The sequence below is a fragment of the Cydia amplana genome, chromosome 9 (genome assembly GCF_948474715.1).
Source record: "Cydia amplana chromosome 9, ilCydAmpl1.1, whole genome shotgun sequence".
Taxonomy (NCBI): Eukaryota; Metazoa; Arthropoda; class Insecta; order Lepidoptera; family Tortricidae; genus Cydia; species Cydia amplana.
Genome location: NC_086077.1, coordinates 8577514 through 8591924, shown reverse-complemented (window position 1 = coordinate 8591924; position 14411 = coordinate 8577514). Strand labels below are relative to the sequence as shown.

At 34.6% G+C, this 14411-nt stretch overlaps 1 protein-coding gene across 2 annotated transcripts in view; it reads right to left on the bottom strand.

The window, feature by feature from the left end:
• LOC134651063 (putative inorganic phosphate cotransporter) overlaps nt 1-14411 on the bottom strand; it is a 37191-nt gene that overhangs the window by 14153 nt on the left and 8627 nt on the right. Inside the window, exon 1 of one of the 2 annotated variants that reach the window (XM_063506049.1) lies at nt 9576-9722. The exons of the other annotated variant lie outside the window; for it this stretch is intronic. Coding sequence (XP_063362119.1) covers nt 9576-9609 — 34 coding nt within the window. The 5' untranslated portion in view covers nt 9610-9722. Of the gene's footprint in view, nt 1-9575; nt 9723-14411 lie in introns of those variants that run through there. 2 annotated transcript variants of the gene reach the window in all.

Below are 14411 nucleotides of genomic sequence, written 5' to 3'. Positions count from 1 at the left end.
TTTTTGTTTTCTTGCGTACAATAATAATGATATCTCTATGGCATGTAATATTTCAAGATTTTCAAATAAATCAGTAAAGTTTCTGTTACACATTAAATTTACATCAGCAGAAATTCAACTTGCAAAATGCAATTAATCAGATGCGTACACGTACGCACATCATTAGTATTACTCCACCGCGCAAAAACCAGGACCATAAGACGGCACGTTCCTGTCGAGTCGGCTACTAAAATTGGCATTGGAATTGAGAAACTCGTTAGAAGTAGTGGTTTTACCGCGTACTCGCAGATCTCAGATTTCTATTGAACCGGCCGATGCATTCCGGCGGTACGGTACAGTGTAGAAACATAAACCAGTAACTTGATTTATACTTATATAAATCATATAATTTAATTTGTTTTAAGCAACCATTCCTCAACTTTCCTCTAGATACCTATGTATGTAGGACCCAGTGGCCGTACACCTGGACTATTCAGGAATTATGGACTGCTTAGTTATGGAATGGAATGTCCTGATATTGTAATTTTGGGTGTAACTAATATACCTATTGTATGCATTATCATTAATTTTCTTACACATACACGATACGTAACTCTGACATGTACTTTCCAACGAAGTGTGTTTTAGAGATTTTGTTCTATGGCCTTCGTCATCTTTACGGATATCGTTGTGAAAATACTTCCAAAATAAGCATTTCATTTACAGTTTGTTACACAAAATATTAAATTCAGTGGTTTTGTTTTGCTTTGTTTTTTATTTAATGGTGTAGAAGCTATTCATTCTATGCGTCCATTAGTCTAAAATGGCAAGTTTCGTTATACATTGTAATTAGAATTGGGTTGTATAGTTTTACAGGAATTGTAGAAAAATGTCTTCACAAAATCCCGCAAGTTTATTAACAAGCTTTTATTAGGTCGACCTGTATGTAACTATGTAATGGAATCTTGCAAGTTAAATTTGATCCACTTCCCGGTTTCTGATTGAGCTGAAATTTTGCATACCTACACATGTAAGTCGGGTGACAATGCAATATTATGGTACCATCGAGCTGATCTGATGATGGAGACAGGAGGTGGCCATAGGAACTCTGTGATGAAACAACGCAACCTAATTGTGTTAGGGGTTTTTATAGAATTGTCTCGATGAAAATTAGTTGTCTGTCGTAAGAAAAGTACAGTCAGCGATAAAAGCATGTACCAAAAATGATATTTTTTGCCAAAAACTTATATATTCACTTCTTCGGATTATACAAGTATCTAATTATTTGATTGAATGATTATACAAGGGCTGAAAAAGCTTTGCAGATTATTATATATTAACTTGATTTATACTTATAATTTAATTTGTTTTAAGCAACCATTCCTCAACTTTCCTCTAGATGCCTATGTATGTAGGACCCAGTGGCCGTACACCTGGACAATTCAGGAATTATGGACCGCTTAGTTATGGAATGGAATGTCCTGATATTGTAATTTTGGGTGTAACTAATATACCTATTGTATGCATTATCATTAATCTTCTTACACATAATTTATATACTTTTTGAAAAAGTTGCATACCTTTATAATAAACGATTTTCAATTTGAGTAAAATTTCGTCCCTATATCTGCTCGGTTGTTCTCCTCTACATGGGGCCGATTTTTTAATTTCGATCGCTCGATTTCGTCACTCGAAAATCGGAGGAAAACGGTGAAATGCTGATTTTTGAAATACGAGCAAATATATACGAGAAATAGAAATTGGGAATCTAGTGGTATTGACCACTCGTTTTCAATTCCATTAGTAGAATTTACATGCCTAGTAGTGGAGATATTACTGAACGAAATACACAAAATGGAGCGGTCGAATTTCAAAAATCGGCCCCCAGGTCGGATTTCTCAACCGATTCTAGTGATATTTTGTGAACTTTGTGTTCGATAATTATTTGGAATTTTGGTGTCGATACGTGTAGGTATGGTTGGTGAGTTAGGGTGTTACCCTGCAATCGGCCATCGATCGACGTTGACTGTTCCATCGATGCCATCGATCAATTGGTGTGGTAACACCCTTATAGGGGTTCGCAAGGTCTACAGCTCACAGAGTCACTAGTTTTATTACTTACTACATGTTTTCTACTTAAATAGTATATTCAAATTGAAAAAATCCTGAAGTATTCAAGACTTTTCAGGTTCTGAAAAGTCATGTAGAAATGAGTAGGTGCCTAATGGAATGCGTACCTATGCCATTAAGTATTTACCTACAACTTAGCTAATATTACTAGTTAAAGGAGTTAAGTAGGTACCTACTGATAATAAAGTATTTACTGTGCAGGTATCGTATAAGACTCGTCGGCCAATGGCAGACCTGGAGCAGTTACCTTCGGCAGACAGGCTGGCTGGTAAGCGCACTTGATCTCACGTAGCGAAATGACGCACATGAATCTGAATTCTGATGGACATACGCCATTTTACTCGATGGACTTAATGTAGTCGTAAGTACTTAAATATGTATTGGAAGATTCCACTAACTCTTGATTATCTGTCACTACAGCGGATGGATAAAAAAAACTAGTTAGTAACTTAACAGTGCGTACTAAAGTGTCATTCAATAGAACTTGCTAACTATGTAAACAAAAGTTAAGTTAGTTAGCAAGTTCTATTGAATGCCACTTTATGTACTAGTAGCTCTATATTCTGTAGATGAAGTAGGTAAAGATCGATTTACGAAGAAAAACCTTTAGTTGTTAGTGAATACCTACTCGTAACATACTATAGTCTCAGAGTTCCAGAACTATAAAATAGACAACTCATTATAAGTTAGAAGACAACATATTATGTTGTCTTCTAACTTATAATGAGTTGTCTATTTCTAAAAGTTAAGGATACTGGATCCAAGAACTATTGTCATGCATGTAGGGGAGTCGAGTAAAACCTGCAGCTCACTGTTACATAACTTTCCAGTTTTATTCTTTTACGACTACATATAACTAATAGTTAAGAAAATACATAGGTTCATGAGGGTTAATTAGCACATAAGACGCGACAGGACTATCTAATTAATACTTAAATCAAACGGAACTTCATTAGCAACAGCAACAGAAAACCAGATATACAAGAACTGGGGGCTTGCCGGCAAGTAGGCTATAGCTACGTATTTGTATCTGGATTCCTTCATTAGCTATTTTGATAAAAAAGTATCACTCGCAAGACTCGATCGCAAAAGAGATAAAATGACAGCGTTATGCGCATGTTATGGTTTGTGGTCTGCTTTGAAATTATCTTAAAATTTGAATCCTTCAGGTACATATATGTAATGAATCTCTTAAGAACGTTTATAATCAACAATCAACATTCTCCACTTTCGTTAAGTTTGTAGTCATATATTCACTCCTGTCACTTGACGAGTCGAATAGGCCCTCAGAAAAAGATTCACAGCTTAACAGCGCTCGCCTAATGAATGACAGAGAGCCGGCAGGCTGGCTAGACTCCTTTCTCCGTACTCAATAAATCAGCTCCTAGTGTTCGTAATAACCGAGCTAACTCGCATCTAGATCGTTATTGCGGTGCCACTAAATATCCAAGCAGCTTAGTGTGTCCCGCAATTACTGAGGTAACTTGCCTGTTAGTGTTCCTATTTAATTACGGAATTAATTTTTATGCATTAATTTGGTTTTCGTACTAGTGACAAGTCAACGAGACGTGTCAATACGGTTGAGCTAATAAAAATACATAATGATCACAAAAAACTAAATACAAAAGTTGATTGGCTTGGACTTCAATGATGTAAATATGTAAAGTCATTGTCGATAAACAGGTTGTCACATTTTATAGTAGAGCGGTGTCTCTATCTTACCTTATTTTTGTAATCGATTAACAAATTGGTATCCGCTGACCGTGTCAACTCATTTCACACTTGAGGAAATTAATGGTGAATAATGAAAATTCTAAGTAGTATATTTTTAACTCTTTAGTACAATCTTAGCCCACGACCGACCTCTGGAATTTAAAAATACTTATACAATATAATTAACTATGTATCATTAATCAATTTTTCGTTAGCTTTAGGCAGGTACTAGTATAACTAAATTAAAGAAATCGCATTTTAGTGATAAGACCGCCTATCGTTGGTGTCTATATATGTACCTACCTACTTTTTTCAATAATTAACGTAATAAAATGGTGTTGGCAACTGTTAAAGGATTTTACAGATGCCTCCAGCATATTAGGTTTCCCTGTTTCTAGGTTTAGATAAAGGTATATTTAAGGACTAGCAGCCGGGTAACGAAATTCTAAAAAGGAAAACAGAATTTATTTATTTTATTTAGAAATTTAAATCAGGCAACAAGGCCCATATTACAAATACCTGAATTTGACATGGAAACCTATAGGTACTGGCGCCATCTGTAAAAAGCTTCGACTGGCTACCCCCGTTGGTAGGTAATTAGCCAAATTAGTTGCATGCTCTCAACCGATCTAGTAGAGCTTATAAGTAGGTAGAGCCAGAGAGCCAAATAAGCCAAATATGTTTGAGCACAATACTCTATCAGATTTAGTTAAATTTAATTAAATCGGGGTTACTGCATGAATACACCTGTGGAATCGATATGCCGACATAAGATTTAATTTCGCACAATAGGTACATACTCGTATATATACGTTACATTTCCAGGAATGTAATACATTATCCCAGTGCCCAGACTTGTACAATTTGTACATAATGGCTAATCAGATGCCATGTCGTGTGTCATGCACAACCTTGCTTCTGAAGAGCTGATGCCTGTCACAATACTCACAATGCAACAAACGACTATTGTAGCTTTTCGACCATGCATTTCCTGCGAACTAGTATAGTATGTCTAGATATATAATAGTAAAGTAACTAATGCCAGTATCATACATACCATTTATAACTAAAGTTTCCAAGTGCTTTCTTTTTAATTTTACCTAAAATCTACTGTCCCTTTAACGCTGACTATCTTTACCTTAGAAATTACCGTTCACTACCTGATAGAGCCACTTAATTAATACATAATTATATTGTTTTAATAAAAAAATGGTAATTCTTTTTCGTAAAAAGCCTCGGTGTAGTCTAATTACATGTCTGGCGGTCTAGCATGAGTTGATTTCTCGCGCGCGACCCCATACATCTTGCGCGACTTCAAGTATGGAGTCGCGCGCGAGAACGCAACTCATGCTAGACCGCCTACGCCTGGTCGTTCAGAATAAAGAACACTAATTCTAAGTAAAAACTTCTGAACATGCAATATCAAAATATCTCCTCCTCATCATCGCTCAAGAATGGATGGTAATAAATAGAGTTGCCACGAATATTCGGCAACTATTCGGTATTCGGCCTATTCGGCCACTTTGCCGAATATTCGGTATTCGGCCGAATGTTGCCTACTATTCGGCCGAATACCGAATATCTGTTCCCCTACCTAAAAAGAAAAATGACACAAAAAAATTTCAAAAATGAGGTACCTACTATATTTAATATTTAAAATGTATTATTGGAAAGTCGTTAAATAGGAAGACCCTTTTTTAAGCATTTGTTGATGACGAAATATTTTATTTTTATCATGGGTCTGATTTGGTTGACTCTAACTAGGTACATTAATTAGTTTTGTTTTACAAAAAATAAATCTTAGCAAAGCAAATGTAGTTGTGCTTTGTTGGCGAACAGTTTTCATAATAATTGTGACTCACAATGTTCGCATCTCATGCCGAATATTCGGTCGCCGAATATTCGGTATTCGGCCGAGAGAGTGGCCGAATATTAGGTATTCGGTATTCGGCCAAAACCACTATTCGGGGCATCTGTAGTAATAAATGTTTCATGTGCCTAAATAAGAATTAAGGTGTATATTGTTATACTGATGATGATCATAAATAAACGATTTCACTTTATCGATTTATTAATCCAGTTTACTTCTGACGTAGTCGCCACTACGTTTTTAATTCCAATACAATTAGTCACGTGTCTCTCCTCACTGTCTCTTACAACGTGACTCCTATCTTCGCCTACTGATGACAGTTGACACCTGTCAAAAGTTGTTAATTACGTGTGATTCATCTTGGCGACGATAAAAGATCTAGGGTGCAATTCTAGATTGTTTTTTATAGTTCCTAACTTTGCTAATAATATTGTGTAAAAATTGATCATCAATCCGGATCCGGAGTACTTTCGATTGATTCAAACTATGTTTTTTTTTTATTATTTAGCTCATATACAAATATGAAAACATGGAAGTTAAAAGCATAACGATGTAAGGCAATTATAAAAAACTGCTTATTATGAATTACTAGCGACTCGCCTCGGCTTCGCACGGATTGACAAATTAAACCTTGCTCAAGAATCAACTCTATCGATAGGTGACTACCTATCCAATCACTCTATTGTGTTTGGCGTAGATTGTGGATGAATTAAGCGGTATGCTTTCAGTCATAATCATAACAATCCTGACTATCTTTATTATGTCGAGAAAAAAAATACATCTACCGGGCACGATTAAGCCATACATTCCGTCGACCAATTTAATAAAACTTTTTTAGTTAGTCTATCATACATGTATGGTTGGTTGATACAATGTTTTTTCTGTGTATTGACAAATGCTATCAATGGATACAAAGTATTAACTATCAAGAATATTGCGTCCAAGGAATCCAAACAGTTTAGAAAGTAAGAAAGGACCCAACGAAGAAGATGGTAATCAATTTATGAGCATTTCTCAAAAAATTTGTACATTTCGACCACATCTTAGATTTTTATAAAAATTGGTATGCTGGTAAAGTACATGAAGCTGAACAATTTCCACCATATTTCCCAAAATGTCCAAGAAAGTTTGTATGAAACATGGATGTTTGGATGTGATCGAAATGTACAAATTATTTGAGAAATGCTTTTAACGTTTAAAAAAAGCTCTACCGGTTTTGCTAAAGCTCCTTGTAATATTGTGGGCAATAGCGAAATAATAAAGAAAGATTATTATTTGCACCACGAAAGAAAAATAATGTAAATAAAGGTAGGTAGCAAGTAGCAACTAAGCTAATTTTCCAAACATTTTTTTTTATTACTGATAACCGCACCAAATGTATCAGGGTGTATATCTATTTAGTTTCCGAGCTCACATCAGGTCCCTTACAGGTCACAGGTTACAGGTCATTATGATCATTAATGTTCACTAATAGGTCAAGGTTCTCAGGCCCCCTAACCTAATAAATTTGTTTTAATCCAAAGCTATGAAAACATGTTCCTATTTTCTCGGAAAGTTACACCAATATTTTGTAATTAAGAAAATGTTATGCTACTCTACACGAGCTCTTTTGAACATCCAAATAGTGTTTTCCATTCCGTTGCATTCCTGATACAAATGACGGTACAAAAAATGTATGAGAATATTAGGTACTTAAATTTTTATTCAACCAGGATTTATTAAAAAAGCGGCCAAGTGCGAGTCGGATTCGCCCATGAAGGGTTCCGTATTTAGGGGATTTATGACATATTAAATAAAAACTACTTACTAGATCTCGTTCAAACCAATTTTCAGTGGAAGTTTGCATGGTAATGTACATCATATATTTTTTTTGGTTTTATCATTCTCTTATTTTAGAAGTTACAGGGGGGGGGGGACACATTTTACCACTTTGGAAGTGTCTCTCGCGCAAACTATTCAGTTTAGAAAAAAATGATATTAGAAACCTCAATATCATTTTTGAAGACCTATCCATTGATACCCATGTTTGATGAAAAAAAAATTTCTAAGTATGGGGAACCCCCAAAATTTATTGTTTTTTTTTCTATTTTTGTGTGAAAATCTTAATGCGGTTCACAGAATACATCTACTTACCAAGTTTCAACAGTATAGTTCTTATAGTTTCGGAAAAAAGTGGCTGTGACATACGGACGGACAGACGGACAGACAGACAGACAGACATGACGAATCCATAAGGGTTCCGTTTTTTGCCATTTGGCTACGGAACCCTAAAAACCAGACAAGCGCGAGTCGGATTCGCCCACCGAGGGTTCCGTACAAATTTAACATATTTTTAGTTCATTTTTATTTTTTACAAATTTATAGTTTTCAGATTTTTCCCTGTAGTCTGTACTTGTTTAAGACTTGCCAAATTTCATAGTTCTAGGTCAACGAGAAGCACCCTGTAAATTTTTTCCTTTGAGACGGCCCGATTCGAACTTTAAGATACGTCAAATACCTACGATACCTATGGATCGGATATCGGGATATGTAAGTGTCAAAAGTGAGGTTTTTTTTTGGAAACCGCAAATTTTGACAGTAACATATATCCCATCAATATCGTATCTAGTATAATATTTGACGTAGGTATCTTAAAGTTCGAATCGCGCCGAGAGTGTCGAAATATCTAATATATCTATACGTTTTTTGCGACATAAACGGCCGTATCTTTTTTTAACTTAGAAGTTTGATTTTTTCACAGCTTCAAGGGACTGTGGACTTGAGGTTTTAATTTCAACTTGATACCTCTACGCGTTCCCGAGATAAAGGGTCTAGAAAGGGTATAGAAAATAGAAAATAAAAAAGCGGCCAAGTGCGAGTCGGACTCGCCCATGAAGGGTTCCGTATTTAGGCGATTTATGACGTATTAAAAAAAAACTACTTACTAGATCTCGTTCAAACCAATTTTCAGTGGAAGTTTACATGGTAATGTACATCGTATATTTTTTTTAGTTTTATCATTCTCTTATTTTAGAGGTTACAGGGGGGGGGACACACATTTTACCACTTTGGAAGTGTCTCTCGCGCAAACTATTCAGTTTAGAAAAAAATGATATTAGAAACCTCAATATCATTTTTGAAGACCTATCCATAGATACCCCACACGTATGGGCTTGATAAAAAAAAAATTTTTTGAGTTTCAGTTCGAAGTATGGGGAACCCCAAAAAATTATTGTTTTTTTTCTATTTTTGTGTGAAAATCTTAATGCGGTTCACAGAATACATCTACTTACCAAGTTTCAACAGTATACTTAGTTCTTATAGTTTCGGAGAAAAGTGGCTGTGACATACGGACGGACAGACAGACGGACAGACGGACAGACAGACAGACATGACGAATCTATAAGGGTTCCGTTTTTTGCCATTTGGCTACGGAACCCTAAAAATAGTCGTCAGGTCTCCATAGTGTGGGGGATAATCCTATCACTAATTTAGCAGAGATATATAGCATAGTTAAACTACGAAAGTGTATATTAATAGTATATTCAGACTTTACATGAGGACTGTTATTGATCGACTGACATACAAAAAGTAAACAAATATTTCATAGAACCGTTGCTATACAAATTATGAATTTGACAGGGTTGCATCTACTGCCAGTACTAATGACCCTTAAAATAGGCGCAACTACATTCTATAAATATCGCATTAACATAATATTTCAATACTTAGTACCTAAAGCTTAGTCACTAGACTTGTATTCTAATGTTTTTATAAATAAATATTTAATTGAAGCTAAATAATAGCAGCACAATTACTTATTTATATTATAACCGTACTAAAATACTGCTTACATTGGGATATTATGTTAGGTTATTCTTTAAAAATAAATTTACAAACTTACATTTCGATAAAAGTAACTGCCAGCCGGTCAACATTTTGATAGTTCAATTCTAAACAGGGTGCACTAAATCACTACTTCCGTGTCCGCATCACTGTCCAATCACCAAAAAATTAATAAAACATTAAAATTTTGAATATCACCCACAACCACTTCAGTGTTTTATTTATAAATATGTTTTTAAGTTATTCGAAAAAAATAATATATTCAAATTAGGAACGTAAAGCTGTATGCGTTCGCGGCGCGGGAGTGGTAGGCATTCAGGCGTCATACGAGCGTGCGGCTCTGTTCGCAATAGGCGCGAGCGCAGACGCTTCGGCCCTATATAGCACGGCGAGCATGGAGGATGGTTGAGCTGAAGTATTAAAACCCTGAACACGAATCACCTGATCAGAAGGGTTTCTGTATGATATTAGACCAAAATTTGGCGCGGAGTGGCGCAGACAATATTTTTTACGAAAACTATTTCAAAACCATCTCACCCCACCTTTCAATCTAGAAACCTGAACTGATCAGAAATCAGAAATTATTTATTTGCATTGATACAGTATGTGGATGTTACAATATATAGTGTTACAGATCATGTACCTAGCTTGCATGCATGCGTGCAAAATCATCATTATAATTATAAGTTTAAATACTTAAATATAAAATGTCAAATTGAAATAATTGAAAAATTTTACATAATAGGCATATCACAATCACAATACAATTATTAACTAAATATCGCTAATTTAAATCTATTTTCATCCAATACAATAAATATACCTACTGTATACAACATAAATCTACCTATCTATACCAAATATACTATAGTTAGTACCTACTATTACCGCAAATGTAATTGAATACAAATATTCTCAGGGTTTTTTCATCTTCATATTTGGTTATTCGAGTTGGATACGCTAATAATCCCTACCATAAGTTACGTAGGTACGTTACACTAATTGTTTTGTACTTGCCATCATACATAGGTAGGGTTACCAGATGACAGGAATTTTCCTGACATGTCAGGGATTTTGGCCTTTTGTCAGGAATGGGGACGGAACACGAATATGTCAGGAATTTTTGGAATTGATAGACTTCTTTATAAAGTACCTTTTTATTTACTTAAATCAATACAAAAAATAAATTTAATAAAACTTAATAATAAAACGCGGCTATCGGCTCAATCGGGTGCCCATCGCTAACGGCTAGACAACCCCCCCCCCCCCTCACCCGTCGTCGTCGTCGTTTGTCAAAAATATGAATGTCAGGAAAAATATTCGGAAATCAGGAATTTTGTCAGGAAATTCTATATTTGTATCTGGTAACCCTATACATAGGCTGATTTGTAATTCGAGGTATTCCTTCAAGGATCGAATAGGTACCTACTAGTGTTAATTTTGGAAACCATTTATTGTTGACCCCCGGTTAATAGGCATTTGTTGCAAACTGGTTGCAACTAGAGTTACTTAAATTGCAAGTTGCAATACCTCTTCTTCTTCGAAGGAATACCTAGCATTACAAATCAGCTTGTAGAATACTGAACCTGAAATGAAAATAAGTATAGTTCCTTTTTTAAGCATTAGAAAAAAGGTAAACAATCTTGACTTTTTTTTTGTTGAAAAACACTTTTGAAAAAAAGTCACGGCAGATATATATGTAACAATTATGAATCATATACGATTATTTACATTATTTTGCTTTCATAAGAATTATTTACTGATTTTAATAAAGCGTTTTTCAATTAAAAGACATGTCAAGATCGCGTAGTCTTTTCCTATGCTAAAAAAACGAACTATAGTCTAATAATATAAAAGAAAAATGTACCGACTGATTACAGTCAATAGTAGCAAACTAGACAACGCATCAAAAGTATCTGCCATTAGAAAATAGCTTCACAAAAACATATTTATCAAATAGATCTGCAACATATCTTCGTAATATTTTTGTAGCCTTTTAGTTAGCTACATCGTATTCCCTAAACTTAAATTGCAATTGCCAGTTATAAACACATTAGTTAATCGTGTCTAGTCGGCATTGCAATGCTTCCGGTTTAAATGGAGCAGTCAAAATAATCCTAATTACATTAATTACCTACATAAACGCACTTACGTAATCGTAACGAGCACGAAAGGTCAAGTTTAGAGTCTAGACCCATACACTCACTGCAGTTCGAAGTAGCGCATGTTCCACTTTCACTGCACTTTCAGAGAAAACTACTTAAAAAAAATGATACAAGTTTTTCTCGAATATATGTACTTTTATAGCTAAAATTTCAAAAAACAATGACATTCTATAAAAAATAAGTGTTCCGTGAACAAAGCTTAGTACGGAATACTAATTAGGAAATCCGTAAAAATTATAACATATCGTAAGGTTTGCAGATACATTATTTACTTCGCTGAGAAGTTTAATCCTGTCACTTTCCTATCATTTATATTTCATAAAGATCAGAATTATCAGAAGGAATACTTGTCACAGTCAATTTAATTTACTTAATGTGTTTTGTAAAAAATTACATGCAAGAGAAGTTTTAGCTGTGTTATCTTTACCTATATAGGTACAGCTTAATTATAATTCAAATGAATGCCAAAATTATACCGCGTCAGTACCTAACTAACTCATTAAATCATTTATAGCTGTATTTTTTAATAATTAATCTTTCGTGTTTTTCCAAAGATAGCAACAAATTTATTAGATTCAATACCTACTCAGAATATAACCTGATATGTATATTTTTATAATTAATCAGACAGTTTGCGGAAAACATTAGTTACCGAGCTCAGCGGCCCGATTCGAATTTTTCTGTTCGCTATATTTTTCGCTATTTTATGTCGCTATATTAGGAAGTTTTCCATATATTATAATATTTCAGTATCTAAATGCATCATTGAACACATGACTTGTAATACCTATTTAAACGCTGATTAATATCGCCATTTTTCACAAAAATAGTCAAATATTTGCTATGCCACGAGATGTCTTTAAAACAAGTCAAATAGTGTATCCGTTTTATGAGCACACATACCTATATTTTGTAATAGATGTATTGTCTTGTAGGTTATTAGTTGTCCAAAGTTGGTCAAGATTAAGCGTTTATGAAAAAATTAATACGAGTATTAACCGCTTAACCGACTTTGGATGATATTCTGTTTTTAAGTTTAAAAATTGCGGTTTTTAGAGACTCTCAGCGAACTTTGTGGCAAGAATTTTAGCGATACGTATTCATTACCAATGTGATGTCAATTCAATTTCAATACCATTGCGTCCAGCAGATACTTAGGACAGATAGACGCAACTTCACTACATAGTATAAAACAAAGTCGCTTCCTATTAATTAAAATCTTTAAAACTACGCAACAGATTTTTAATAGATAGAGTGATTCAAGAGGAAGGTTTATGTATAATTTGTAAACCCGTGTCGGGGCGGGTCGCTAATGTATAATATAATATAAAATCATATGAGTCGCTGCAAGATGTGCTGGTCATGCTGATGGTACACATATTAACAATAATTTATGCAATTTGTTTTTGGTATAATTTTGCTGCGTCAAATGGTCGATTTTCTAACAAGCCTACCAACCGATGTCCGAGTAAATTAATCAACCGTAAGTAACATTGATACTTAAAGAATGTATATAATGAGTTATCGAATATATGTCACTTAGGTACTTTTAAAATTATCAACTAAATATTGAATGGAAATTCAGAATAAATACGCATCAGAATAAAAATAATAAGTAGGTATGTATAATTGTAAATGTTAAGTGTGATATGTGCAAATTGTCACACCAACGGCACGAGTTATTTGCTTAGACGAATCTCAAAAACATGAGTACCTATATCTGTTAATATATTGGTTATCAGTTTTCATTTGAACCTGTGCTGTGCGCCTACTGTTAAATAAAAATTCAATAAACACTGTAGGTACAGTCGCCATCAGAATGTCGCAGCGCCTAAGGTGCTCACAAATACGTAGGTACCTATCTGAACATGCTCTTTAATGTCTTGATAATACTTACATACTTTGTTCCGATATTTGTGAACGCTTAGGCCGCTCCGATATATTCGATTCGTTGGCGTCTGAACGATGTTCATAACGAAAATATTAGACTAACTTATATACATATGTGCGAAATAAGACCTTGGAGTGCGTTCATAAGACTCTAAATAGGAGAAGAAAATGCGGCCGAGGCGCAGGTGTTTGTAGTTAAATCTCAAACAGCGTGCGCGAGGCACCTTTGGTGGTAACTTCCATCGAGTATTTACGGATCCTCATCATAATTATAATCCAATCACGCAGAAATGCGCCATAAGTTGGACTCCTGAAAAATAGTAGATTGTTAACCAAGGGGTGAAAGGCACTCATTTCTGCCGTGGTAGTTTAGTTTGGTGCTCGAACGCAGTGAGAGCGCCAATAGTCCGAGGCTGAAATGATGCCTTTCACCCGAGTTAAATACTCTACTTATCATTTCGAATAAGAGGAAAGTAAAATGCATGTGATTTAAAAAAACATGACTTAGCATAAATTTTTATACTGTTTCTCGAGAGTACTTTTAATTAACAATTTAGGAAAAACAATCGTTATTTATGTAATGGGGGGTGAAAAATCAGAATGGAAATGGTGTAACAAATCTATGTAAAACCAAATTTCAATTGTTTATAAAAAAAAATCGTACTTGGAAAGTTAACTGCTCTAGTGCAGAAACGTATCACTTTCTGCACACCTTTTCGAACAACAATGACCCCCTTTCAGAGCATGAGAAATGAAAAATACTTTTACTACCTAGAGGCCAATTCGAACATACATTTTGACATCGGAATTATGTCATTTTGTTATGGTTATGATGTGTC